At 47.1% G+C, this 26,971-nt stretch overlaps 1 protein-coding gene across 4 annotated transcripts in view; it reads left to right on the forward strand.

The window, feature by feature from the left end:
* The first annotated feature begins 305 nt into the window (after positions 1-305).
* DIP2B (DIP2 acetate--CoA ligase B (putative)) overlaps positions 306-26,971 on the forward strand; it is a 61,785-nt gene continuing 35,119 nt past the window's right edge. For 2 of the 4 annotated variants that reach the window (XM_086870570.1, XM_086870571.1), the window contains exons 1-2: positions 321-524; positions 25,413-25,484. In XM_086870570.1, coding sequence (XP_086726696.1) covers positions 443-524; positions 25,413-25,484 — 154 coding nt within the window. In that variant the 5' untranslated portion in view covers positions 321-442. Of the gene's footprint in view, positions 525-25,412; positions 25,485-26,971 lie in introns of all 4 variants that reach the window. The other 2 variants (XM_086870569.1, XM_086870572.1) reach the window with 2 other exon arrangements.

A 26,971-nucleotide genomic window follows, 5' to 3' on the forward strand; every position in this document is an offset into this window, starting at 1 on the left:
CCCGGGGCCTGGCAGCAGAACCAGGACCGAGAGCGAGCCAAGGCACGGGAGCGGAACCGGGAGCGGGCCCAGGGCCGGGATTATTGCCGGGCTCAGGAACAGAGCCGGGTTCGGGATTAGAGCCGGGTTCGGGATTAGAACCGGGCTCAGGAACAGAACCGGGTTCGGGATTAGAAGCGGGCTCGGGATTAGAACCGGGCTCGGGATTAGAACCGGGCTCAGGAACAGAACCGGGCTCGGGATTAGAACCGGGCTCGCGCCGGCCGCAGCGCGGGGCGGGGCCGCGCGGGGGCGCAGTGGGGCCCGGGCGCGCGCGCCGCGCGGTCACGTGCCGGCGGCGCCGGGCTCAGCCATGGCGGAGGCTGCGGCCGCTCCCGCTCCCCCCGCGCCCCGCGGCCGCTGAGCCCCGGCCGCACCCGCGCCCCGACCCCCGCCCGCCGCCATGGCCGAGCCCGCGGCCGTGTCCTCGCTGCCCCGCGAGGTCCGCGAGCAGCTGGCCGAGCTGGAGCTGGAGCTCTCGGAAGGTGAGTGAGCAGCGCTGGGAGCCCGGCCCGGCCCGGCCCTGCCCGCGGGGCGCCGCGGAGCCTCCGTGAGGGGAGCCGGGGTGCGAGAGGGGCCCGGGAGCGGCGGCGGTGCCATGAACGAGGCTCCGCGGACTGGCTGAGAGCACCGGCGGAGGAAGGAAGGGCCCGGCCCGGGCTGGGGCTGCGTCTGGGGCTCTGGGAGCATCGTCTGTGCGGGGGAACCCCACGGAGAAACCCCCGGAGGGGCCTTCACCTGCCGAGGCTGAGTGACCCGAGCCCCCTCATCCCTCAGAGGGAATTTTCTTCCCTTGAGGCCGATTTTCCGTAGCTCCCGAGCTGAGGAAGCGGAGTGGGAGTGAGAAACCCCCGGGACAGGCAGTTCTGGGGCGGGGGAGTCGCAGGAACTTTGGGCACAATAATGAAGGCAACCCCGGTGTTATTCTCACTTTCTGAATAAGTTCTCCTGCCATAATCGCTTCAGAGCATGCGCTTTTTTTGCTGCTTTTTTTGTTGTTGTTGTTGTTGTTTCCTTTTTTTCGCATGGGTTCGTCTTTGTTCCCCAGCGTTTAAAATGCTGCTCTCGGTCCAGCTTTGTTGTGAATCTCCCTTGTGAAGCCGGAGGGCGAGGGATGAAGCTGAGGAGGAGGGGGAAGGTTGCAGAGCAGGTAGCTCAGATTTGCATAATTTTAATTTTCCTCCCTTCATCAGGGTACGGAACTTGATGCCAAAATCAGTGGCTTCTCAGGAGGGTTCCCTGCATGGCTGGAATAACCAGAGAATCAGAATATCCTGAGTGGCAAGGGATAATCGATGTCGCTCTTAGCATTAAAAATCAAGAAAAATCAAGTTCCAGGCACATCTTTCCTCGCTCTGTTTATCCCAGAGCCCACAGTGCATAAAAGAGACTTTTTGACTCTTTGGAGATGAGGAATTCACTCCCAGGGTTCAGCCCCCGCTGCCCACATTGGCACTCAAGGCTTTGCCAGCAGAAAAGGCCATGGCACTGCTTTCCTCACCCAGCTAAAACCCCGATGTTGGCTGCTTTTATTAACTCTTTTCCAGATAAACTTTCTGCAGACATTTAACTAAAGTGATAAGACTTTATCTAGTGTTTGGTTTTGGGGACTCCGTGATAACAAAGAGTGAGGACTGGCGGTGTTGCTCAAAATGTAACATTAAATATGTTTTTAAAAGAGTTTGTTAAATGTGTTAAGCATTTGCTTGGATTTTCTGGAGTTTGTTGCTTGTGGCACCGAAATCCCTTTATGATTTGACCCTGTGATAGATTGCACTGCAAACTTAAAAAGAAATGAACTCTGTTGCTGGACTGGCTGCTGTGACATCCCACTAATCTTTAACGAGCTGCTCCAATAGCTTCAGCTTTGGTGCTACAGAGTGAAGTTTTGTGGGTTATGTAAGTAATTCTCTGAATATTAAATCCACTGCCCCTTTGTGGGTTTAATACTTGGATTTCTTAATATGCATATCAGGGATTTGTTTGTGCAAATCACTTTTTCTGTCAGAAAGCCCACGAGTACAGAGAATTTTGGGTGACTGTGTCCCCAAACTCTTGGGAACATATTTCAGGGGATGTTGTTGCTGAGATAACCGAGCTGTGGGAAGGGGGAGTGAGGTAATGTCATTGTGGAGTTCTTGAAAAATACGCCCTAGTTTGAGGCTTAAGCTGAGGGATTTTGAGGCCTGTGTGTGCATTGTTCAGCTGAATATAACCATGGGCTGTTGACAGTAAACAATATTGAATAGAAGCATTTTATTAAAAATGGCAGCAGGGCTCCATGTGCAACTGCTCAGTTGTTGCCCAGATAAGAACACTTGATCCTTTTTTTTCCCACCCCCTTGTTTTAGCTTCGATTGTCTCTGGACTGTTAACTGTGTGAACATTTCTGTCAGGTTTTTTTTGCATAGGAACACGTCGTTTTTGGGGGAGGAGAGGAGCTGCAGCTGCTGGGAGTATCCCAGGGTCCCTGACAGCGGGAGCTGGAGTGGCTCTGTCCCTGATGGAGCTAGCTCCAGGGGCTGGGAGCACAAACTCCCGTGTGCTGAGCCTTGCTGTGAGTTTCATCCAGGCATTTGCTACAACTGAGCACCACAGAGTAGAGAATTGATAACAAAACTGGGGGGGAACAGAGTATTCAAACCTTATCTGACGTGGTGGTTGTGAAAGGTGCTGCGTCAGCAAGCAGGATGCAAAGTGGAGCAGGATTACTTTAATGTATGCTGGAAATAGAAATCAGAGTTTGCAGTGATGAGCCCTGAGAGTTTCTTAAGGAGCAATCTGTGCAGACGGAGCAACAGGACTAATTATACCTCTGGATTATTCCTTCCTGAGCCCTGTGGTCAGCACGGAGGTAACAGTCACTCTGTCCCCCAGTGCAGTGAAAATGTCTGAGCAAAGGGGTGGGACGTGCTTCAGGAAACATTAATTGTTCATTAATCAACAAAAGTTGCAGCTCACTCTGTGTCCTGGGCCTTGGCGATGGATTTGAGAGCAGCTCATTCGTTTCTAGGCACGCATAAGAATTTATTGTCTTTTATCAGTGTGAAGGGCATTAATTCCTGAAGCTAAACTCAGGGAGACCTTCCATTCCCTCACAGAAGGGACCAGTGCTGATACCTCTGAGGAAGAATATTCAAGTAACAATAACATGTATCAGCTGAGAATTGGGTCATGGAGCTGTGGGAGATCTGGAACCTGCTCATTACTCGTGTTTTCCTTCTTTTCTCACTTTTGGGATATTTTTCTTTCTGGTGCTTTTCTTCATCTGTCAGTAACACCCACATTCTGCATCACTAATGATGGGAAGGGCTGTCTTTGTATTTACATCTGTTTCTGTTTGATGAGTGAAAGTGCCAGGGATATTCACTTTAAAGAAGACTTTTCCCCCCGTTTTCACACATCTGTGAGTGTGGGAGCTCAGTCTCACCTTTGGGCTGGGCTGCAGCTCTGAGTGAAGGGGACTTTGGATCCACCACGAGATGCTGCTCCTTAGAAACGCTCTCAGTGTGTGCTGAAGGGTGCAGAGAACAAGGTAAACGTCTGAATTCATCCCATATTCACTGGAAAATGTTAATATTAAAGCACTGTCATGCCTGATGTTTCTAGCTAGTGAAGGGGTGCCAGTGGAGAGAAAGCCAGCTGGAGATACCTGAACATCCAGGGAAAGGCAGGGGAGTTCCACCTCGTAGTAACCTGTGAGCAGCTCAAGCCTTGCTGGTCATTTCAGCCACTTCTGGGTTCTGTGACAGGGTTACCACATCCTCCTCCAGCCCAGTGGGCAGAAAGAGCTGGTTTCTGTTTATTTTCCTGGCTAAACACACATTTGCTGTCTGGTTTGTTGGGAATGGCTCCGTGCACCTGGGTTTGTTCCTTTTGAAGCTGATTGTCTCTCGCTGCAGAGTTGAGGCTCTGTGTGAGGATTTGCAGAAGCTGAGGAAGCAGGAGGATGGTGGCATGTATGGAAAAAGGAGTATCAGCATAACAGTGGAAACTCAGGACTGCAGGCCAGCCAAATAGGATAGAACCTTACTGGAAGAAAACATGTTGACTCAAGCAAGTGGGTAGAGTCTTTATTTTGTTTGGCTTGAAAATTTCTTAGGGAATCGGGGTATTTCTGTGATCTTTTAAAAATGGTGTGTTTCAGGTTGCAATCTTTGATTGCCAGGCGCCTGTCAAAGTAGGTGAGGACCTTTTTTATAGATTAAGCAGCTGAAGCACAGAATTTAAATTACAGAGTCAAAGGAAGTAATTGTCTGAGCAGGGACTGGCTGTGTGGATTGTGCTGAGTGAGCAGAAAGGTTTCACTTCAGTTTCTTCCCCCACTCAGAGAGGAACTGTGGGCAAAGCCCAGAAAAGGTTGAAGAAGAGCTTTATAAACATAAGCAAGTTGGATCTGATCAGCCTGTAGCTAACAGGACTTACAGGTGGTTTTTGTGCATTTATGCAGCATCTCACCCACAAGTCTTGCATTAGGCAAAACCAGCACTGGGAAAGCTTTAATGTTGCTTCCTTAATTTACCTGCAGGACCGGCAGCAGATGGGTCCCAAATCTGCTGAGAAATCTGTGCAGGGCTTTGACTCAGTCTCTGTGTGCAGGTTTGAGAGCTCTGAAATACCTAAAACCCTCCTGGAGCTGCCACAGGGAGCTGGCTGTGCTCATCCAGGCATCACCAGCCTCGGTTGGCTCAACAAAGATCCCAATAAAGATCCCTCATCTGCTTTCACTGTGGATGGAATTGTATTTTCTTTAGCTTCACAGCCCAGGGAAAAGCGATGTAAGCATGGAGCACATGGGTTCCGTGCACTGTCTGTGTCACAGGAAAAGGAAATCCAGCTCCAGCCGTGACCAGGAGGAGCAAAGATCTGTCACCGGTCCACGAGATGATCACAGATTTCTGCTCTGCAGATGGTCAAAGCAGAATGATTTAAGTGATTAATGGTTTGGGGAGAGGGAGTTAAGCACAAATACTGAAAGAAATATTTTGGCTACTGTGAGTGGGAGTTGGGTTTACTGTTGGTACATGATTGAGGCGTGTAAACACGGGGAGGAGGAGGAGGAGGGAGGTTTTTGGAGCATCCAGACTGGAACAATAAAAAATAACCAGGAAGGTTAAAGAATGTGCATGTTTTTGTGCTGTCCCTTTTAAGCTTAGGAAATGAGGAGCGACTTTGGGGCTCTTTTTAAAGGCTGCAGCTCTGACCCTTAGCCTTGGGGAGAGGAGGAAATTAGAGGCTTTAACAGAGTCCTGCACCTCCTCCCTGGTTGCTTCTGTGAAGCTTTGCTGGAGTTAGAAGCAGGTTCCTCAGCTGGGTGGAGGGGACATCTGGTAGCAGTGGTGCCCAGAGTGGATTTTATGGCTGTTGGCACTTCCAGGATGGGTGACATTTGCCATTTCAGCTGGGTGCTCAGGCTGGGAGCGTTCACCAGACCTGCTGGCCTGGCACAGCTGCGCTAAAGCCGCCTTTGGAGTTTGCTGTGGTGTCCTAGATAACTGATCTCCAGTTTGCTATTTTAAATTCTGTAGCATGAAATATTGAGTAGGAAATGTGATGGGTGGCAGAGGAGCTGCACAGAGCTGCTGCTCTTCCCAACACGCTGCAATCCTCGGAGCTCCACAGGGGAGAGCACGTGGAGCACCCCCCGTGTTTCTGGTTCATTGGTGATGTTGTGGAAAAGGGTGATGGTTCCTTCCTGATTCCCTCTCTCTGATTAGTGTTTGTCATGAAATCTTCTGTTCACTGGATTTATCATGTTTATTCAGTGGCAAGTTTCAGGAGCCAGAGAGTGAACTCATGGTGAGCATTCCCGAGGGATGGGCAGAAGCTGGAGAGTTCCTGTTTGCATTTCTTTCAAATACAATGTGCAGATAATTTCTTAGGGTGGTTTTCTTTAAACCTCGTGTCTCGGTTATAAAAAGCATTTCCTGAATCTCTGGGTGAGTTGCTCAGTTGCTTTTTTGGACATGGATTCATAGAGAGAGGAATTGAAGCATTTCTCTCTGTTGAGGCTGATTCAATCCAAAATTTTTTTGGAGAGTTTGTGAAATGAGGGCCGAGTCACCAGGCCAGGATGTCTCGTTGTATTAATTAGAGTGGAAGACTCTTAGATTTGCACCATGTGTGAGGAAACAGTGATTTATAGCTAACGGATGCTCTGCAGGCAGCAGCATTCCATCTGCTACACGAATATTCCCGTTGCATTTCATGAAGAGCCTTGGGAAAAGCCTCACACCTGTATTTCTCATCTTGAATCATGTCCTGGGTTGTTACTCTCGCCTGATATTTGGAGTAAAGTGCCTGTTTCCATCAGTTTGTGTTCTTTTCAAACTTCAAAGCCGAGAGTTTGTGAAACACCACTTGAAGTAAACACAGGCAGGACGTAAGTTTAAGTTACACTGAGTTTATACCAAAGATAGTAATGTAATAGTAACATAACTTTCCTTGCTGTGAGCAATCACCTTCTTTTATTTAGTGTAACTTGAGCTGATAAAAAGAAAAAGGAAAAGAACAAAAACGCTTTAAAAGTTTTAGCACTTCTCTGCCAACATAAACTCTTCCTAATTCTTGTTGACTTGAGAATTGCTGATGCAAACTAGGTCTTCCTGGCCTCTAAATTCCACAGGGATGGGAGCCCACAGAGCCTACAGGGCATGCATTAATACATTTTGTGGACCCAGGATTCCAGTTGGTGCCCGAGCGATCGGCGACGGAGCCTCTCGGAATTGTTCCCCAGCAGTCAGGCAACCTGCTTTCACCAGCTCCATGTCCCTAGGGAGCAAAAACAACCAGGAGAATTGTATCCCTGCCTGATAAAATTAGGTCTTCTGTAATCTCCCTCGGAACAGCCGGATGGCTGGCTGCCTTGAAAAACATATGTTTTAATGCAGGAATAATGCATTCCATTTAGGATGGCTGTAGCCGTGGGAGCTGGGTGACCGAGTGCATGGAGCGCTCCCATTTTGCCTCTGGGATCAGGACTAATGTCAAACATCAGGTCTAAAGTGCAGCCCTGGAAAAGAATTGTTTGGGATGATTTTCCTGTCTTTTGCTCTTAGGAGGGATGTTGTTCCTGTGGCTTTGTCCTAAAGGAGTTGGACAGGCGAGTTTTGTTGGAGATAAAGCGTAAACTGCAAAGATGAGTCAGTGTTTGTATTCCTGGATTTTAGCTCACTGCATTGAGAAATTTCCTTGGGAATAGCAGCACTAATACAGGTTTATAATTCATTTCTCTGAGAGCAGCACAGGTAACTTTTGGAGGAAGTTCTGCTATATCCTTTCCCTCCTGCACATAGGGGAACATGCAGCCCACACCCGATGCTGTGTGTGCAGGACAAGCCCAGAGAGATTTTGGAAGAGCAAGGTTTGGAACATACGAGCAAAGTAAGTTCTGATGGGACCCTTGGTTGGCCTTAAATTGGGGAATGATGGAGCAGAAGAGGTCGAGGGCTGGAAGATTTGGTTTTGGCCCTGTCCCTGTGCGTGAGTCCAGAAAGGGCTGTCAGGTGAGGACGTGCTGGAAGGAGGTTTTGTGTTTCCTCTTGTCCCATCCACACCTTTAATGCATCAGCTCTTCATTTCGGGTGCTAATTAACTTAGGAGGAGCCATTTGAGTTTGAGTTTTTTGGAAATGCTGTGATTTGCTCCCTGAGAGCAGCAGCAGAGTGTGTCAGGGGTGGACTGCTACACCTGCTTGCTTTACCTGGTGGTTGCACCTTTATCATCAGCTTTCCCTCTAACTGAGAGTGCGCTTCCCTGCAAACAGAGATCCCAGGGAGGAGCTGACCTGCCAAAAGAAGCTCTGAGGAGGGGAAGGAGGCTTTGAAGTTTTGTGCTGCCTTTCCAGCAAGAGGCAAGAGCAGAGTTATCAGCTGTCCAAGGTCACTGGTGTGAGGAAGGCGAGCACTGGCCATTCCTGCTGTGACATTCCTGCTCACAATGTGCATTGTCACTGGGGTGAGGACAAGGAGAGTTCCTCCAAGGAGCTGGGAAGTGACATGGCAAATTCCAGGCTGTGATTATTCACCCTGTGATGGAGAGCAGAGTCAGGTGATGGGAGCAGGAGATAAAAGTCCCTGATCCTCGGCGGTGCTGGTAGAGAATAAACAGATCTGCAGTTATTAAACTGTGCTGCCTTTTTTTTTCCCCCTTAATTGAATACAAGCGGAAAATGCCTATTAAAGGTGCTCCATTTCTGGCATTCAGGAGATTGCTGTGTGTCCCATGGGGAGTTGGAGCAAGGTCCTGATGGCATTTGCTGGTGCTGTGTGATGAGGAAAGGGAGAAGTTGGCTTCACACAGCTCTGTGCTGAATCTCCAGGCTGGAGAAAAGCACCTCTGCTGTGGTGTGTGTCCTCAGGAGCTGCATCCCAGCTTTCAGAACAGCAGCGTTGGCTCAGGCTGCTCTCACCTCTTGGCACCTCACTTTTTCCATCTCGGGGAGCTCAGGTGCTGCAGCTCCATGGAAAGCCATGAACTTTGGCAAAGTGGAAGCTTTGCATGGGATCCTTTAGGAATCTCAGCTGTATTTCTTAAGAAAATACCAAACCTTTCACAATGAGCAGTGAAAGAACCAAATTATAAATTATTTTGTGACAGTTTTTTGGGGGCTTTTTTGTCAATCCTAACAAAATGCTGAGCATGAGACTGAATCCCCTTGTGTTACAAAAAGGAGATCTCTGAGTGGCCAAGTGCTCGTGTAAATGTTTTTTGAGACTGAGACCTGTGTTTATTCTTAGGGCAGAAACTTTAAGTGCTCCCTTGTGGATTAAAAAAAGAACAATTCTTATTGTAATCAGAATGAAAACCTCCATTCTTACGCAATTTGGGGTTGGAAGTTGCCGCAGTGAAAAGGGGGAAGTATTGTTATTTTGAGTTTCCAAGCAGGAAGAGGGGGAGATGCACAGGGGGTGAGGTGAGCAGCTCAGACACAGAGCAGGGACATCAAACCCTCCGTGGCTGAGGGGATATTGTCACTCACACCGTGACATTTCCAGTCCCATTAGCAGTGAATGGATGTCTCACCATGTTCAGGAAGCTTTTCCTTGATGGTGATGCTCAGGTTTGGTTGAACATGATATAAACCCCAATGTATTTGTGGGATTTCTCCTCTCTGCTTTAGATTTTCAAATCCTCCTTGAAAATGTCCTGATTTGAAAAAATGGTGTGGTGCAGAAAGAAGTCAATTACTGAGTCCCAAATAGGGAGAATTGGGGATGAAGGCGAAGCAAATGAGTCAGATATAAATAATCCTATTATGTCTTGGCTGCAGCCACACCTAGAAACCTTGAGCAAACATTTCTGTGTAGTTATTCCTGTGTTTGATACACTTTACTTGTTAAGTCCTGTTTTAAAATTGCAGCGTGTAAAAATTGTGTAGGGCCAGTTGCCACTAGTGTTAAGGACTTGGGAACTGTTGCAGTCATTTTGACCAGAAGCACAGAGACCTGAGTTAATTTGCTCTCCTATTTCCCCAAAATCAAAAAAAATCTATAACCCTGGAGCTGGTGTTGCCTTGGAAGGCTTTCAAGGCAATTCTTTTTGCAGTAGGCCTTCAAAAAAAATCTCTGGTGAGGAGAGCAAACAGGAAGATGTAATTACCCTTTGCCTCTTGTGTATCAAATCCTTGTTCATGGGACAGGGCTTTGGTAAAACACTTGTACAAGTAGTGTGGAAGCTGTAAGGAAAAGCATTTGGATCCAGCTAAGTCATACCTGATGTTCCTGTGGTTCCTGTCCTGTGTCTTACGGGGAAATTGCTCGCCTCATGGTGTGGGTCTCCTCTCTTTCATGGTGGATAAGCTGATTTTTAATAAATATGAACAAAGCCATTTTTCCAGGTGTGACTTTAAAAAAAAAAAAAGAAAATTTAGACCTTTCTCCTCCTTGCCTTCTCTGATTCCAGTTCCTCTGTTGTAGCTCCTGTGCAAGGGGGCCTGAAATCCCCTTTGTTACCTGTGGCTGATTCTGAGGGCTTAGTACCAGAGGTCGGGGCTTGGATTTGAGTTCTTTTGTTTGTTTTGCCCTGCTCTCCTTTGGGCTTTATCCTGGGAAATGGGATCCTCTGGCTCAAGAGAATGGCAGAGATTTGTCCTACACACCCCGATCCTTCCCTGCAGGATTCCCATTCCTGTTGGGATCTTTCTCAGCTCTCGGTGTGCAGCTGCTGCTGTTCAACCCATTCCCTCCTCTGTGGGATGTGAAGGTGATTCCAGGTGTTGAACCTGATGGGAAAAGACAGATGGAAATCAAGGTTGATGTACTGGAAGCTCTCAGGGATGTATTTATGGAGGCTCACACTCATCAATATTGACACTTTCTCTTTCTCACCTTCCAGGTATTTAATTGGATTCAGCAAAGCACAAGGGAGGGAGACACAAAATAAGGGGATGATGGTCATAAAAATTCTCCAGGATGCCACAACTTGGCCTCTTCCCCTGGAAAAGTAATTACTTATGTTCTGTTGTTTAAAATGACAGAAGACCTTCCTGGGAATATTTGAAAGGACAGACCAGGTGAAGTGGTGTGAACACAGAAGTGCAGGCTCCTCATCCAGCACAGACACAGTGATTTGGGCAGAAGGATAAAAGGAGAGTGTTGGCTGGAGAGCTGGAGAAACAGAAAATGTTCTTCTCTGAGAGCTGGGTTTGGTTTCAGGTTGTGGGGGATCTGATCCTGGTGCAGCTAGGGGTGTCTGTGTGGATTTCTGGTATTCCCACCCTGTAAAGTGGCAACCTTGGGGCTGTGCTGGTTCAGCTGCTCCTGGGCTTGGGTGCAGGATCTCACAGGCACAAAGAAATTCACAGTATTGCAGTGGAGTCCTTGGCACCACGAGAGGAATCTGTAAAACAGTCCAAGAAAGGGAGAAGGAAAGGAGCTAGTGAAGTAGAGAGACCTGGGAAATGTCAGAGCTGGTTTTTCTATAGTTCTGCTGTCAGGAAGAGCTATTTCAGAATAGTTTTCTGTGGGTGAAGTGTGACAAGAAGTCCCCAAGAGGTACTGTCACATTGGGATAAGCTTGAAGTCGTTGGATTGTTTCCACCACTCAAAGAGATTGTTTGAAGCTGTTTCATGGATTCTTAGTTGAAAGGTGAATTTCTGCTCCTTCAGCACATTCTGCCCCAAGCAATTGCAGACAGATCTGTGTCTTAACTCACTAAACCAGTTAATGGTGGAGCTCTGAGCACATTGCTGGCAATGTCAACGAAAAGGACTGTGCTGGCTGTTCCAGGGAGTTCCCCCTCCGAGGGGAAAAGCTGACTTGGGTTTCCTGTGCTGTCCTTTCCCTCTGATTGTGCAGGGTGCGAATTCAAAGCGTTATCTGTGGATGGAAGCACATCTGAGGAGGAGGAGGAAGGCAGCAAGGCCGGGCAGTTTGCCAATTGCTCCAAGCCTTTGTTAAAGACGAAAGGAAACCTGTCTCTGTTTAGGCACTGGTGCATCCCCAGGGCCTTCCTTGGCCTGTCTGGGAGGGAGGAGAAGGCAATCACTTGGAAGTGACCACACACTTCTGCATGTCAGCGTCCATCAGCTCTTGAGGCCACCTTGAGGTGTTTGAATTCAAAGATTCTGTGTTGAATTCTCAGGATTTTCCTCCTGCAGGTCTGTCAGGAGAGCACTGACCCCATCTGTTGAAACCAGAGCGTGGGGAAGGATTTTCTGGGTGGATCTGGTCCTCCCTCACCCTGGAATCTCTGGGATTTGCCTCTGGGATGGACTGCTTTCTCTGTGTGATAAATTCCTCATTCTCAGCTTGCTGCATGCAGAAATAAAAAGGAGAGACAAGCTCAAGTATCAAAATAAATGTCAGTTTTAAACAAGTGCAATCAAGCAAATTAAAAATGGGCAGGTTTTCATGTTCGGATCTTTACTGTTCCTTTTCCTCTGCATGAAAAGAAGATTTTGGAGTGATTTATGGCTGTCATGCCAGTTTTCTCAGCACTGCAGGGTACAGCACTGTCTGTCAGTTGAGCAGTTGATTTTGACAGGCTGCACTTCTGGGCCAGGGTTTTTTTTTCTTGTTCCTCCTTTTATAGCTTTTTTAACATGAAATATTCAATCCTGCCTGTGCTCAGCACAACTGATTCAGGTATCACACTTCAGAGAGCTCTGACCACAGTGCTGGGTCGTGAGCACATCCTGCATTTGTGACTTCTGTGTGGTTGTGTATTTTCATGGCGTTGGGGGCCACCCACCTGTGACCTGGCAGTGCTAGGAGGAATTTTGCTGTGTCTTCCTCCAGTAGAGTTAGGGCCAGAGGAAACAGCTCTCCAGAGTTTCCTGGGTACAGCTCGGGTACTACAACCTGCAGGAATTTTTATGGGTGCTCAGACTGGCTGTCCCTGCAGGTCAGCGCTGTGTTCAGTAGAAAATCTCAGCTGGGATTCTCCAAGGAATTAATTTTGTTTCTGTGCTTTTTATGCAGTTTTTTGTTGTGCTTGTAGAACCCCAGTGCTAAGAAAGAAATAATCCTGTTGTGCAAGAGATGTTGGAGAGAAGTGGTTGTTTTATTTCCCAAACATCATCATTTCTCTTGAGAGACTGTTACGTGGCGTGGCATGAATTTTACTTCTGTGAAACACATGGAGTCAGCAGAGAAGTCTTGGAGAACAAATCGGAGGGCAACGATCCAACCCCGAGCTGTGTCCACAGTCCTTCTCTTTCAGAGTTTTTTACTTAATTGCAGATTTTCTATTTGGATGTTAATCCTCTAGTTTCTCCTTCTTGGCAGAATATCTCATCTTAAATTATTACTGTCAACACGTCCTTAGCCCTTCCTGCCCCTCCACCCCCTAATTGTGGGTGCTGTCTGTGGTGCTTTGCTTTGCTGTAAAAAGCCGTGGTGTTTGCAGCTGAAAGCAAAGCCTGCTGTGAATATCATATTTTATCCAAAAGTCACAAGCAGCTCCCCATTAATATTATTACATTGACACCCTGGTTTTATAAACAGTGGAATATTCTGCGGAGTGGTTGTTATCCAGTGATTATGGCTCCATTAGGCACAGGAACAGATGGTTCCTGTCCAAGTACTTTTTATGTTGTCATTTCTAGCAGGAATAAAAGGGAATGTTGAATTTTCATCTCTTGAGTGGTGAGGCTGGAAAGGTCACATAGGCTGTGCTGGAGGAACTTGTATTAAAGCGAGGTTGAGAGACCAAGTAGGAAGTGATCTATGGAATCGTGGGATGGTTTGGGTTGGAAGGGGCCCTAAAGCCCTCATCTCTTTCCACCCTGCTGCCATTCCACCTTCCACTCTCCCTGGGTGCTCCAAGCCCTGTCCAGCCTGGCCTTGAGCACTTCCAGGGGTGGGGAGTGATGTGGAACATCATTCCATGGATGGAGACTGGAGCAAGGCAGCGCTCACGGATGCTGGGATGGGTTGTAGGGCAGCAGAGCAAGGCTGCAGTCAGGATGAGCCTGGGATGGATTTCCAGGTTCAGGAGAGGTGGGGCTCCTGCAGTGATGGAGAGGGAGGGCCTTGGGAAGTCCCTGCCTTCCTCAGCAGCCTAAACAGGGCTGGAATTAGGCCACAGATGTCCAGGAACTCTGCCAGGGTCACGCTGTGGAGCTGAAGCAGCAGCTTTGCCCGGTGCACCTGTGTCCATCCGTGGCCTCCATCCTGCCTTCTCCATCGGGGGTGATTGGAGCTGGAGACCTTGGGATCCCCACAAAGGACTGACAAGTCTCATTCCATACCCTCTGCAATTCTTACTTTGTTTTTTCAGGTTGTTTTGTCTCTTTTTTTTTGTAGGTTTGGGGTTTTTCTTAAGAGGACATTTTAGAGCTGTGTATTAAATTCTGCTCTGTCCATGCCTAGAGAGAAATTAGCTGGCAGGATTTTTTCCTGTTGTGAGAACCAGAGAGTTCAAAGTTATGCTTCTGTTTTCAATGAGTAAGTTGGAGAATTTACCTGTCTCTTTGCATAGTAATAAACCCAAGCTAATTCTGTAGAATTAAGTGCTAATGAGAAATAAAGCAATAAAGTTTAGTTTGTTATTGAAAGTAATTCTGCTTCCACCTTGGAGGGACATTGGCTATTGCTGAGAGAAGCTGCACAGTCATCTTTGAATGACTTCAAACTTAATGCAGAATGGAAAATTAAAACATGATCTCACTCTCATTAAAATTAAGTAATTGATGTCATCATTCAATTACAAGATTTTTTAGGAGCTTTCGACAAATCTTTCCAGGTTGTTACTAAAACCTGACCAACCAGGGATCCTTAAATTGGAGGAAATGGGGGTAGTTCTCTGTGAGGTAAAGGAGCATCTCAGGAAAATCCCCAAGTGGCAAAACTCAGCCCTGAACTCGCAAAGGCAGAGCTCCCAATGTCCTTCTCCTCCCTGGAGATTCCAGCTCAGCATCACCAATTGCAGCAAATCTTTCATCCCTTGCTCTGGGCTACACAGAGCTGGAGTGGCAAAGGAGACTTTTGCGCTGGCTTCATCATTTTCAGAGTATGAATATTTAATTTAGGCTTCTTAAGGCTTTTAGCAGATTTATCAGGCTGTTTCCTGTGGTAGTGTATGTGAGGACAACTGGAGAGAGCATTTGGATTCGCTTAGGGCATGGAAGTAGGGTTTATTTGTTTTGATTTATTACTGAAATACTTTTAATAAACTCCTCTTGTTCTGTGAGTAACTTCCCCAAAATCTTAACCAGAAAATAGAACCAGCAATTCTTACTTTTCCAGTGCCAAGCAGCATTTTGGTGACAGTGTCCAGCTTTTACTTGTTTAAAGCTGAAATCTGTTCATCCTGCTGTTATGTGATTAGAAGTTTATATAAATATTTCACAATTTTGAACCCATTTTTACTATAAGTTTGATCTTGGAGAGATTGCCCCTTGTTAGTGCAAATACATCATGGAATTTTTGCTTGTTATTAGACATAAAGTTCCTTTTTTTCCCATATTCAAGGCACTCTGGTCAAGTGCACAGTGCAGGACACGAGGGCAGGTCTGGTTGCCTTTCAGCACATGAGAGCTGTTTGCATTCTTTTAGTTTTTGTCAAGTTGCTGACTGTGTGCCCTTAAATAATCCTGCTGATTTCTCCATACTTCCTTCCCCCTACAAGTGAGACATTTGAGAAATCAGTTTATTTAAATTGGAAGAGGAGATATTGCACCCCGAGAGAGGCAACAGGAGGAAAATTCTCTGTCACGAGTAGTTGTGGATTTGGAGATGGCTGGTGAATAAGATCTTTTTAACTTTTAGGCCTGTTTATTTTGGTTCGAGGTCCACTGGTGTCAGTGTGGAAGGGATATCTGTCCTCCCACTTTAGTGTTTTGATAGTGATATACTGATGGAAGGCAAGAAAATTCTGTGTATGAGGTTGTTAGTGATTGGAACAACAGAAACATCGGGGTGATATCACAATATCCTGCGTAACAATGGCAGTAAAGTGACTGTGCCTTCTCTTCGTGGTAAAAGGATGGGTTTTTTCTATTTAAAAAGGCCTCATTGCATCAAAACCTGGATGTCATACTATTAATGTGCTTTGTTAATTAGGAGGAATGGGTGTGCTGGGAGAAAAGTGTGCCCTCCCCTGAAGCAGCCCAGTTCAGCGACTTTGGGGTGGCTTTGCAAAGTGCAGCTGGGTTGTTGGGTCCTCTTTGCCGTGGAGTTTGGCTCATTATTTTGATTATTTTGATCTTCCACGCAGCTTAAAGGCTTTCACATGAGAAGGATCTTGCCACATCCTGCTCCAGAGAAGGAACAAAGCGCTGCTGGAGCAGGCACTGACTCTGCCCTGCACAGAAGTCGCTCCTCGTGTGATCCTTCTTGTAAAGAGCGTTGCAGCTGACAGGATAATGGGGTTTTTTAGCCCTGCTGGTGTCGTGCCAAAAGGGTTTCCTTAGCAGTGCCATTCTTTAAGGAGCCGTGGATGCTGATGTAAACACAACTGAAAGCTTCACACAGCCCGGACTGAGAGCAGGGCCTGGAATCTGCTGCTCCTGCCATGCTGTGCAGGACATTTTTCTTCTGCTCTGTCTATTTAAATCTGCTTTCCCAGGCTTGTAGCCGACTTGAATGGGTTGTGCTGTTGAGTGCAGGAAATGTGGCTTGGTGGCTGCACTGAGGAGCTGCCCTGCTCCATGGATGGAGCATTCCACGGGATGCAGAATCGTGTTTGGGATGGGGCCGTGCAGAGCAGGTTTAAGGGTATTGAACAAGGTGTTTTGGTTTAGTCAGGCTTGAAGGGAATGAGTAGGAGACCTCTGTGCTGCTCCCAGAGCTGCTGCTGCTGCTGCTGCCTCCGTCAGGAACGCGTCGGGAATTTGGTGGGAGTCTCCGCCAGTCAAATTACAGGTGTCGCACACTAATTGGAGGCTGGTAAAAGTTTAATAATTGTATTGCTTTGCCTTTAAGTAGTGGGATCCTGCTCTGGTGACTAATCCTGTTTAATAGTGACTGTCCTCGAGTGAGCACTTGGGAGTGCAGTGACTTGGGGGTTCTGAATCTGTTCCAGATTTCAAACAACGTATTTTGCTCTCTTGAGCAGGCACCACTTTTTCTGCTGCTTTTTCTGTGGAATGGGAGTAACATCCTTATGAATACACACCTGGCACTGTTTCCTTAGGAAAACCAGGGCAGGAGGGGTGTAGGATGTATCTCACCTCTTGATTTTTGAAAGATTCCTTCTCACGACTGATTGTTCTCGGTTGGTTCTGTTTTTTAGCTGGGTTTTGTTTGAGGAGGGAGGGATCTTCTAAGTGCCAGTGCCTCCATCAAGTTCTCTTTCTTTGTTTCATCATGCATAATCATCGACCTCATTGCTGGGACTTGGAATAGCATTATCCCATCTGGAAATACATAATTACTGTGCAGGGTGAGGTGCCAACTGGGTTAGGTTCTGTGCTGTGTTTAAGGGCAGGTTGGAGTTGCTGAATACTTGGTGTGAGCAGCTGTGTTTGATCACTAGATAGGGCAGTAATTGCTCTTAATTTCTTTCTTCTCCCCTTCTTGTATCTTATTCAAGAATCTAGGATTTGCTTAGGAAAAGTAACTTCAGGGCCAGCTGGACTGAAGTGGGCTGTGTGTCCAAAGTGATTTTTGGTGTGCTTGGACGAGGTGTTGCTGTGGAGTCAGGATGGGAGGAGAGTTACCAGCAATGAGTCCCTGTGGCACTTGGCTTAAATTGAAAAAAAAAATGGAAGTGAAAAGAATTATTAAATATTGACACGTGAGAGCCAAGAAGAGGTGGCTGACAGGAGTCACACACAGGATTCAAATCCACAGTAACTTCTGTTTTAATCTCTTTGGGTGCCAGCATGGTTTTGTCTTCGTTTTAATTCCTGGGCTAAATGTGGAAAATCATCAGTCCACACTTGTCTCTCCCTTGTAGAAAGTGCAGACTGCCAGAACAGGCAGAGTTTGTGTGTAATGTCTTGTTGTTGGGCTGGACAGGCCCTGGGAGAGTGTTATCAGAACTGAAATAACTCAGTGTGTACCTGGAGGGTGACAATGCTCTACCTGCTTGAACCGAGTGCTGAATCACAGGACTGTCACCGTTTAGTCATTTCCTGGGAAACTTTGTTTTTCAGTCTGGTGGGAGAGTGAGAGGTCTGCACTTGTGCCAGGGATTGAATACTTGGGAATTTCTGCTGGTGTGTGTGAGCAGGAGGTTAGTCAGCAAAAGGAATTATTCAGGGCACAATCACTTCAGCTGGGTTATTTAATGCTCTGGGAGTTGTCTTGCTTTACTCAGCTCAGCTGGTTCTTGGGAATGTGTGTGACACTGTCTTTGTCCCCTCCTGCAGATTGTTCTGGTGCTAAAACCCTGCAGTGCTCCTGCCTCTCAACTCACATGGTTCTCACTGCCTGCATATTAAAAATAGATGAAAACACTTCTCCTGAACAGATTTTGTAAAATCCTGCTTGTCACAAAGCCTTGGGTTTGTTGCATTCAGGAGGGAAAATGAATTTTCCCCCAGTGATAAGTTGTAGCTATTTAAAGGATTTTTACTTTTTAGCCCTAGGATGGGGTTACATGTAAGATTTTTTTTATTTGTATGTGGGATTCAACTGTTTATGTGTACGTGCTGCACATAAATTTTATGGGTAACATAAAATTGATATGGCTGCACTTCACAATAGAATATTTCATATAAAGTTGACTTTGGTGATTGGATTTTGCAGGTGTTGGTTGGAGGCAGTTGAGCAGAGCCTGTGTTTTGGGTTTTCAGGGCTAACACAATCATGGAGTTGAAGGTTATAAGAGTTTATCTTCAAGAGTCTTTGGAGCTTTTTTTAAAACATTTCACCTTTTGGAAAGGCAGGTGTTGGCTCTGCATGGGCAGCACGGTTGGTGTGGCTGATCACAGAACTGCAGAGTCCTTGAGGCTGGAGAAACCCTCCGAGGTGATGGAATCCAACCTGTGACCAATCCCTCCCTTATCATCAGCCCAGAGCACTGAGTGCCACGTCCAGTCAATTTTTTGGATACCCCCAGGGATGGGAACTCCACCACCTCCCTGGACAGCCCCTTTCAATGTTTAACTGCTCTTTCCATGAAGAAAATTTATCCCATTGTTTTTTATCCCATTGTCCCAGCTGAGGATCTGAAAGGCAAAGTCTTTCTGGCTCTTTAGTTCTTACCTAGAGGTGAAGAAGAGGTAATTTAATCGATGTACCTGGGCAAGTCCTTTAAATAAAGTTTAAACAGAGACACCAGGATGTGGTGATGCTGTGTGAGCTGCACACGGTCACGGTGAGCACGTCCTCATGTCTGCTGCCAGAGAAGAATCAACCAGAGCAGTAACACCCATGAGAGGCTCTTTTATCCCCAGCCCTAGCTCCCAAAGCCCCTGAGAACCCATTCTGCTGACTCTGTTTCCAGCAGAAATGCCCAGATGTGTCTCAGTGTGGAGGAGGGAGGGTCTGTGGCTGAGACCGAGCTGGTGACACCTCCTTGTCACCGATGTCCCCAGCCCAGGTGTGCAGGGGGGACTGAGCCCTGTCCTCAGCTCACCCACTTGGTGATGCATCACATATGGCCTGGAAGATTACAGCTGGAAATACACAGCCCAGACGGGTGAACCGAGGACACTGGAGCTGCTGCAACTCGGAAATGCTGCTGCAAGATAAAGGGATTCCTCGGTATGGTTTCAGGAGTTGGATTTACTGCTTAAAGTTAAAACAACAACAAAAAAAACCCCCAAACCCTTAAGGTTTATGGCACCCAGTGAGTGAGCTGGGGTGAGGAGCACCTTGTGACCTGGAATGACCCAGACCTCGAATGCAGGGCAGCCGTGCCACAGAAACCTCATCTTGAATGGAATTCTTTTGAAATAATAAATGTTGAGATTAAAATAGTTTGAATTTGGTAAAACAACACTCCTAAGCCTTTAGAGAAGGGTTTTGGAGCTGCAGAACAGAGCCCCCACAGTGCTGCAGCCAAGTCGGCTTGTTCTGCGTGTGTAAATTAATCTGGAGCTGATCTGTCTGTGAAACTTTGAACACCGAAGCTGTAGCAGTTTAATGCCTGTGCCCAACAAACACAGCTTTGTGAGCCTGGCTGGGTTTTCAGTGCCCTATTCATGCTCCTAGTGAGAATACAATGGTGCTGTTAAAGGGAAACCACAGAGCCCAAACCTGTGCTGCTTGTTTGGTGACAAGTACAGTGGGCAAGGTGTTCTTTCTCTCAAGAAATCAGACTTTTTTTTCTGGAAGACTGTTATTTCACAGGCCTTGCTATTATCTCCAAGAAGGAAACCTGATACACAGCTTCAGCCAAAGGAAGGAGGAGGGAATCTTTGAGGCTGCGTCATCATTTGGCCTCAAACAGGACAAGGCAATTGTCTAAACTTGTTTCAAATGTAGTTTTTGTGCTGCAGTTGTAGCTAAGAGTGGTAGGAGTTTAAGGCCATTGCACAGGTACAGGCTATTTGAGCACACAGCCTTAGAAAAAATGGTTTAAATGTTGTGTTTTGGCTTGCTGAAGCCTGGGACTGAGCATGTCTCAGTTTTAACCCTTGGTAAAACCACTGGGGAGGGTGTGGGATGTCTACAAGTTGCCAGTTCTTCAGGAAAATCACAAAATCCCAGACTGGCTTGAGTTGGAAAGGAGTTTAAAACCCATCCAGTGCCACCCCCTGCCATGGGCAGGGACACCTTCCCCCATCCCAGGTGGCTCCAAGCCCCATCCAGCCTGGCCTTGGACACTTCCAGGGATGGAGCTGCCACAGCTCCTCTGGACAAACCCGTGCCAGGCCCTCCTCACCCTCACAGAGAGGAATTTCTTCTTTGAGAAAGGTGGGAACCAGCTCTAAGTACATAAATGAGTGATGACAACATTCCTTACTGAGCGCTGACCCGATTTGTGCCCATTTTTTGCCCAGGCCACAAGTGCACTCAGTCCTCACTTTGTGTTTCTCCAAACCACTCCAGTCACACTCGAAAGGCTTTATCTGAGGGTGACGTGCAGCAAAAGAACATTTTGGGCTTTTCAGCAGCACTTCTGGTCTTCATTGTCTCCATGTTGGTACTCGAGCCCTGCAGGCCCAGACTGAGCTCTGCTCTTTCAGAGCAGGTTTGAGATGACAAAACCACTGGGAGATGTTGCCTGTCCTGTGCCTGGACATCAACAGGCAAGAAAGGCCAAGCCATCAGGTCATTTATAGGGGTGAGACCCAAAATCTGGTTGCATCAGGGATAGTATAATAGAATAATCTAATTATTTTTGTTACAATCTTTTTGTCACATTTGCTTTTAAGTAGAATAGCTGTCTGTATTTTGGGGCTAATGGAAGTACCAGAAGCACCACCAGGATTCCCTGGAAGCACAAACTGTTGGAAACATCAACAGATTTCTTTTTTATTTTTTTTTTTAAACCATACAAACATTTTGTTTCAATGCACACAAAGTGCTTTCCAATTGGAATCTTCTCCTTGCTGCAGCCCAGTGTTTGGAGGCTTTGTTGCGGAGATGCTTTGCCCTACGTGATCATTTTCCTTAATTTCTCCACTGTAGTAATTATGGTTTTGTTAGACAGTAAATGATTCAGTGTTCTCATTCCATGGGGGGAAGGGGAGCAGGGATGTTGAAAGAGGAGCATTGTCTGAGCTAGCAGGATTAGCGGGTGTTACCACCTTGCACTGATTGAGCACCACTGGTTAGAACAGATCATCAGCGCTAATTGCTGAAGAGCAGCCTGGCGTGGGTGGGGAGCCAGGCTGGAGGGGCTTCTCTGGGGCAGGATTTGGGTATAGGTGTGACATCCCAGCCGATCAGGTGTCCTTCCCTGGCTTCCCTGCTCTCTGCCATTTGAAAGTTCATCCTTTCTCCTGCATTCCCAGTGATCAGAGCATTCCAAATGGATTCAGTTGGTTGTGTTTACACCTGCTCTGTCCCAGGGAGCTGCTTACCTGTGGAAGCTGCAGCAGAGGTGGCAGGAAGGAAGAAGAGGCTCTTCCTCCATCACAGCACAGCTCAGCTCACTCTTCTCTCTCCTGTAAAACCCCAAAAGCTGCTTTCCTTTTGAGCAAAACCCCATTTCCTGGGCAGGGCCTCAGCCTGGGGAGGCTCAGCCTCGGCTCGCTGCGGATACGGATAAATACAGAGCGAACGGAACAGAGATGGGAGGGAGCCAGGAGAGGCTCAACACTGTTTGTGTTTTAATTTCTTCCTTTGGGAATGAACAAACACCATTTTATGGCCAAATTATCAGCCCTCATTTGCTTTGCTGGTGTTTCTTTGTGGTGCCCTGTCTTGTGTCTGCCTGGAGAGGGGTTGTGGTTCTCAGGGTGGGTTTTGAGCTCTCTGGGAGAATTTAGCACCCAAAATATCACAGAGTGTTTTATTTGTGGAAAGGGGTTAATGATTGACCAAGTTTATGTCAGAGGAGTGAATGGTTCCAGAGTTTGCAGCCCTATTGTCCTGGTGCTCTTCCTGTGGCTGTAATTTATGATATTCCATGAGGAAATCCACGTTTGTGTCCAGATCTCGCCATTTCCATTTCCTGTAGATCAGCAGAAAAGGAATAAAGTGAAAGAAAATTTCTCCTTTAGTGATTCTTTTGTGTCTGTATCAGTGGATTGGTACCAAATTTAGACTCTGCATGACCAGAAAAGAGGTTTTATTCAGTAATTTCATTCCACCTGTGCCACGTGTTGTTCCCAAGGCTGGACGTGCCAATTTGGTTGTGCCAGTTGTGGTTGCAGTAGTTAAATCACATCCACGAGGTGACTCTACACCTGCCACCCATGTCTGCACATGGTTTTCCCAGGAGGACAATCCCTGTGTCTGGCTGGAGCTTTTGTTTCAGGGAATTGTGGTTTGGTTCACACAAATTTTGTTTCATGGAATTGTGGATGGTGCTCTGGAAAGAACTCGGGTTTATCTCCTTCCCTAAACCTTTCAGTCCCTTCCACTTCAGTAGGGCTGGGCTCAGAATTGAGGCTTTACATCTCCTAATCCTGTGCAGATGTTTGGGACTGGCAATCTATTTGTCAGAATAATGGTTTAATTTATTTTTTTATGTTATAACAGCATAAAAATTCAGATGGAATTGGAAATTGAGCACTAGGAAGACAGAGAACTGCCAGGGAGTCCCAGGAATCTATCAGCTTTATTATATTTATTGCTTGAATTTTTCTCCTTGGAACTTCCCTGCTTTTGCCAAATAGCATTAGGCTTTTATTTTATTATTGGCTTATGCTCAGAGAATCCTTTTTACAACAATAATATTAACAATGTGCAGTTGAGGCTGCAAGTGGTGGTGTGGCCTGAGTTCCCTTCTTGTTTCTCATCACTATCTCACCTTGGCTTCAGATTTCCAGCTGTGAGCCTGGGAACCAAACTGCTTCCATTCCAATGGGGATGGGCTTGGGTTTTTTTTGGTAGGATATATGTGTGGGACAAATAATTAGAGAGAATTCTGTGCTTCCCAGCATGTGAAGCAGAATGGGGTGCTACCAAAACTCAAAGTTCTGGTGTTACATGTATTACTTGTGTATGTTGTATTCCTTAGTAATTCCAGCAGTTTTCTGTGGAAAAGTGTTCCAGGAGAGCAGGAAAAGGTTCTCCAGAGCTCCAGGAGAGCAGGAAAAGGTTCTCCAGAGCTCCAGGAGAGCAGGAAAAGGTTCTCCAGAGCTCCAGGGGTGCTGGGACAGCGCTCCAGGGATTGTTGTGGGGTCTGTGCAGGAGCTGCAGCTGCACTGGATGATCCCTGTGGGTCCCCTCCAGCTCAGGACACTCCACAATTCTCTGAAAATCACCTCCAGAAGTGGAGGCAGAGCTGGGCAAAGCTTGGAGGGTTTTGGAGCTCCTGCAGTCGCTCAGGACATCGTCCTGGGGCACACAGGAGCTCAGCCTGAGGTGTCCCCCTCCCTGCACGTACCTGTGGGTGAGCAGGGCGAGTGTCACCCGAGCTCTGCATTGCAGTCAGGCACTGAAATTACTGCTTTGCTTGGCATTTCAGTGCATTGTGGATATTCTTTTCAGCTCCTGGATTTGTTTGGACTTGTTGTGCCCTGACTCAAACCTGGTGTTAAGAGGAGTGAGATAAAATTCTGTGTGCGGATGCACACCCTGCCCTGAGCAGCACGAGTCAGAGAAGGATGGAATCATGGAATGGTTTGGGTTGGAAGAGACCTTAAATCTCATCCTGTTCCACCCCCTGCCATGGGCAGGGACACTTTCCACTGTCCCAGTGTTGCTCCAAGTCCCATCCAGCACCTGGGCACTTCCAGGGATCCAGGGATCCAGCTTCTCTGGGCAGCCTGATCCAGGTTCTCAGCACCCTCACAGGGAGGAGTTTCTTCCCAGTATCTTATCTAAACCTCTGTCATTAAGTCTGAGTTGTACTCGAGCTCTGAAACTCCCGTCAGTGCTTCGAGTGCCACTGGCATGCCCAGCACTAAGGAGTGGAGTCCATTCCCTTTCCAGGCATTTCACACATCACCTTTGGAACCAAACTGGGCACTAAGCTGGAATGTTTTAGCAGAGACACTGGTGGTGTTGGGAGGTTTAGAGCCTGGAGCCTGTAATCCCTGTTTGTGGTGTGGCCCCTGGCAGGAGGATCCTGTTCAGAGCAAACCCCACGGCCGGAGCTGCTCCGGGGCTGTTCCCTCTCAGTTTAGGCTCACGGCAAAGAAAACATCCTGTTTGTGAGCACTCACTTCTTGTCATCCTGTGGCTTGATTTTAGCTTGATACCAAATAATTCTGTTTTTCTTAGTGCTGCTGTGTGTTTGATGGTTCCCCATCTCTGGGAGGTGGGAGGTTTTAAGTGCCAGGCAGGCTATGAAGAGGCTTGAAACGCTGCAGGGCTGTTAGTTTTAATCCCTCCAAGGTTCCAGTCTTTCTTGTGGTTCTGATGTAATGTGAGAAATTAAAACAAAAGACAGCAGCCAGATGGTGCATCTCCAGGATCAGACAGATTAGTTTTTTAAAAGAGGGAAAAGTTTACAAATGCTTATTCTGGTCTCTAGAGTAATCACTCTAATAATAATCACTCCAGAGAGGATTCTCCCCCTGTACTCTGCTCTCGTGACAGCCCACCTGCAATCCTCTGCCCAGTTCTGGGGCCCCCACCATAAGGAGGATGTGGAGCTGTTGGAACAAGTCCAGAGGAGGCCACAAAGCTGATAAAAACGGGACTGGAGCAGCACCTCCCTTATGGAGACGGGCTGGGAGCGTTGGGAGTGTTCAGCATGGAGGAGAGAAGGTTGTGTGGAAACTTCACAGCACCTTGCAGTGTCTGAAAGGGCTGCAGGGGAGCTAGAGAAGGACAATTCATCAGGAGCTGCAGCGACAGGACAGGGAGAATGGGTTCAGACTGGAAGAGGGGAAGTTTGAGTTACCTGCATGGAAGAAATTCCCCCCTGTGAGGATGGGGAGGCCCTGGCTCCTGGATCTGGGCTGTGCTGGCTGGACACGAGTCTGGAAGTTGACTGTCCATCCTTGCCTCAGTTTTTGGAGATCCCCATGGCAGCTGCTGGAGTGGGCTGGCTTTGTTTGCTGTTTGATTAGTTCAAGATGAGGCTCTGGATTTGCACTTCTCCTTCACCCTGTTGGTTGGGAATTATCCCACTTTGTTCGCCTAAGTTGTTTTGTGGTTACAGAATATTTTCATGCACTCCCAGTTTCCCTTTTTAGTTTTTCACTGCTTTGATATTCCATTTAGATAGCTGCTGTGATCCAAGTTACTGCATTTAAATAGTGGATAGTGTAGGTCTCTGATCCCAAGGGAAACTGCAGAAGTTCTGTAATATGGAGCTTTGAAATCCTAATGCCCTCGGATTTATTGAGTTTCGGGTTCTCTATGGCTGTGTTCAGGTGAAACCTTCATGGCACTGAAAAAAAAAAAACCAACCAGACCTCAAATTGCAAAATTCTGATTTGATTAAATGAGTTTTCTTTGCTTGTTTTTAGGGGACATCACACAGAAGGGGTATGAGAAGAAGAGAGCAAAGCTGCTGGCTCCGTACGTTCCACAAACCCAAGGTAGGTCCTTGTTTTGGCTGGAATCAGGATTTTGTAGAGCTGTGACATTAAAGGGATCCGTGCAATGGAGCACTGAGATCCCATTTTCCAGTTCTGGATTATTCTGAGCTGATCATGACATTGTGAGGGTGTGTGGGTTGGTCTCTAGTTCTGTTGAACTCCAGGAGTTCCTGTCAGCTCCAGAGCTCCTGGTGGGACTCTGCAGTGCTGTGGGAGAGCCTGGCACTGGGGCTGCCCAAATCTCTGGAAGTTTCCAAGGCTGGACAGGGCTTGGAGCAGCCTGGGATAGGGGAAGGTGTCCCTGCCATGGCAGGGGTGGAACAGGATGGGCTCTAAGGTCCCTCCCAGCCCAGAGCATCCTGTGGTCTCCCACATCCGTCCATCACTTCCCACTCCCTTGGCTCTTGAGAGCTCAAGGGCTCTGGATCAATCTGGATCCTCAAGAACCACTCTGGAAACATTCTCAAAAATGTCTGAACTGCAGCGTTGGTCTGTGCTGTGTCCTTCAGCCATCTTAATTCCTTGTTGGAGAAACATTCGGATTTTTATCATTTGTTGCTTTATTTTGCCAGAGTAGCTGAAGTCACTTCCTTTGGGTACAATTGTTTCCTTTGCTTCAGAGATCCGGAGCAGCTCAGCTGGTTGTATGTGGGATAATTATATATAATTGTAAACTGAAGGACATGGCTGAGTGTGTGTCTAATCATTATTTTGGGGTTTACCCAGAATAATTGTTACTGATACACTGAGATGTTTCAGCCATTAAAAACTGATGTGTCTGGTTCTGATTTTGGGCAGTGACTGGATATGACAGGGAGTCCTGAATGGACCTACTGGAATTTACTGAGCCTGGTCTACTGCCAAAAAAACAAATTGATAAAGAGTAAAAGCTCAAAGTGCATTTATTGCCCATCAACACCACGGGACTGGGTGGAAATGACAGCAGCTCCCTTCAGGCACTCGATGGGGGAACATAAATTTGTCATGTGGCAACTTCCAGACTCTCCCACCCCAAAGCACTGCCCAGTTCCTGCTCTTGTAGCTGGTTCTGGGATTTGTTTGTTCATTCATCTCCAGGTGGGGCTCATTCCCTTGTTGGAGATTGGGTTTTATTTTTTTACAGTGTGTTCTGTCTGAGCCACCTGCTGAAGGGAGCATGGCAAACAAAAATTGTAATTTAGCCTTCAAAATGGAGATTTTCAAGCAGCTCTCCAAGTGCTGAGGACTCCCTGGAGTCCTCAGGGATGTGATGGGAATCTCAGCAACTCGGTGGCTGCCAATTTATCAAATCTGTTTCTTAAAGACCAGATACTTAAACCAAAAACTAATATACCCATGACTAATCCCTCTTGATAAGCAGGTATTTGTTGAGCAGGTTTTACAGTCCTCAGGCTAGCATTTGTGCCAGTGGAGATCTCGAGCCTGAGGAGGAAATGGGGAATCCTTGGTGCTTCAGGAGCTCTTGGCAGCCCTGCTTTTGTCCCGAG

Source organism: Cyanistes caeruleus, chromosome 32, assembly GCF_971803275.1.
Source record: "Cyanistes caeruleus chromosome 32, bCyaCae1.hap1.1, whole genome shotgun sequence".
Lineage (NCBI taxonomy): Eukaryota > Metazoa > Chordata > Aves > Passeriformes > Paridae > Cyanistes > Cyanistes caeruleus.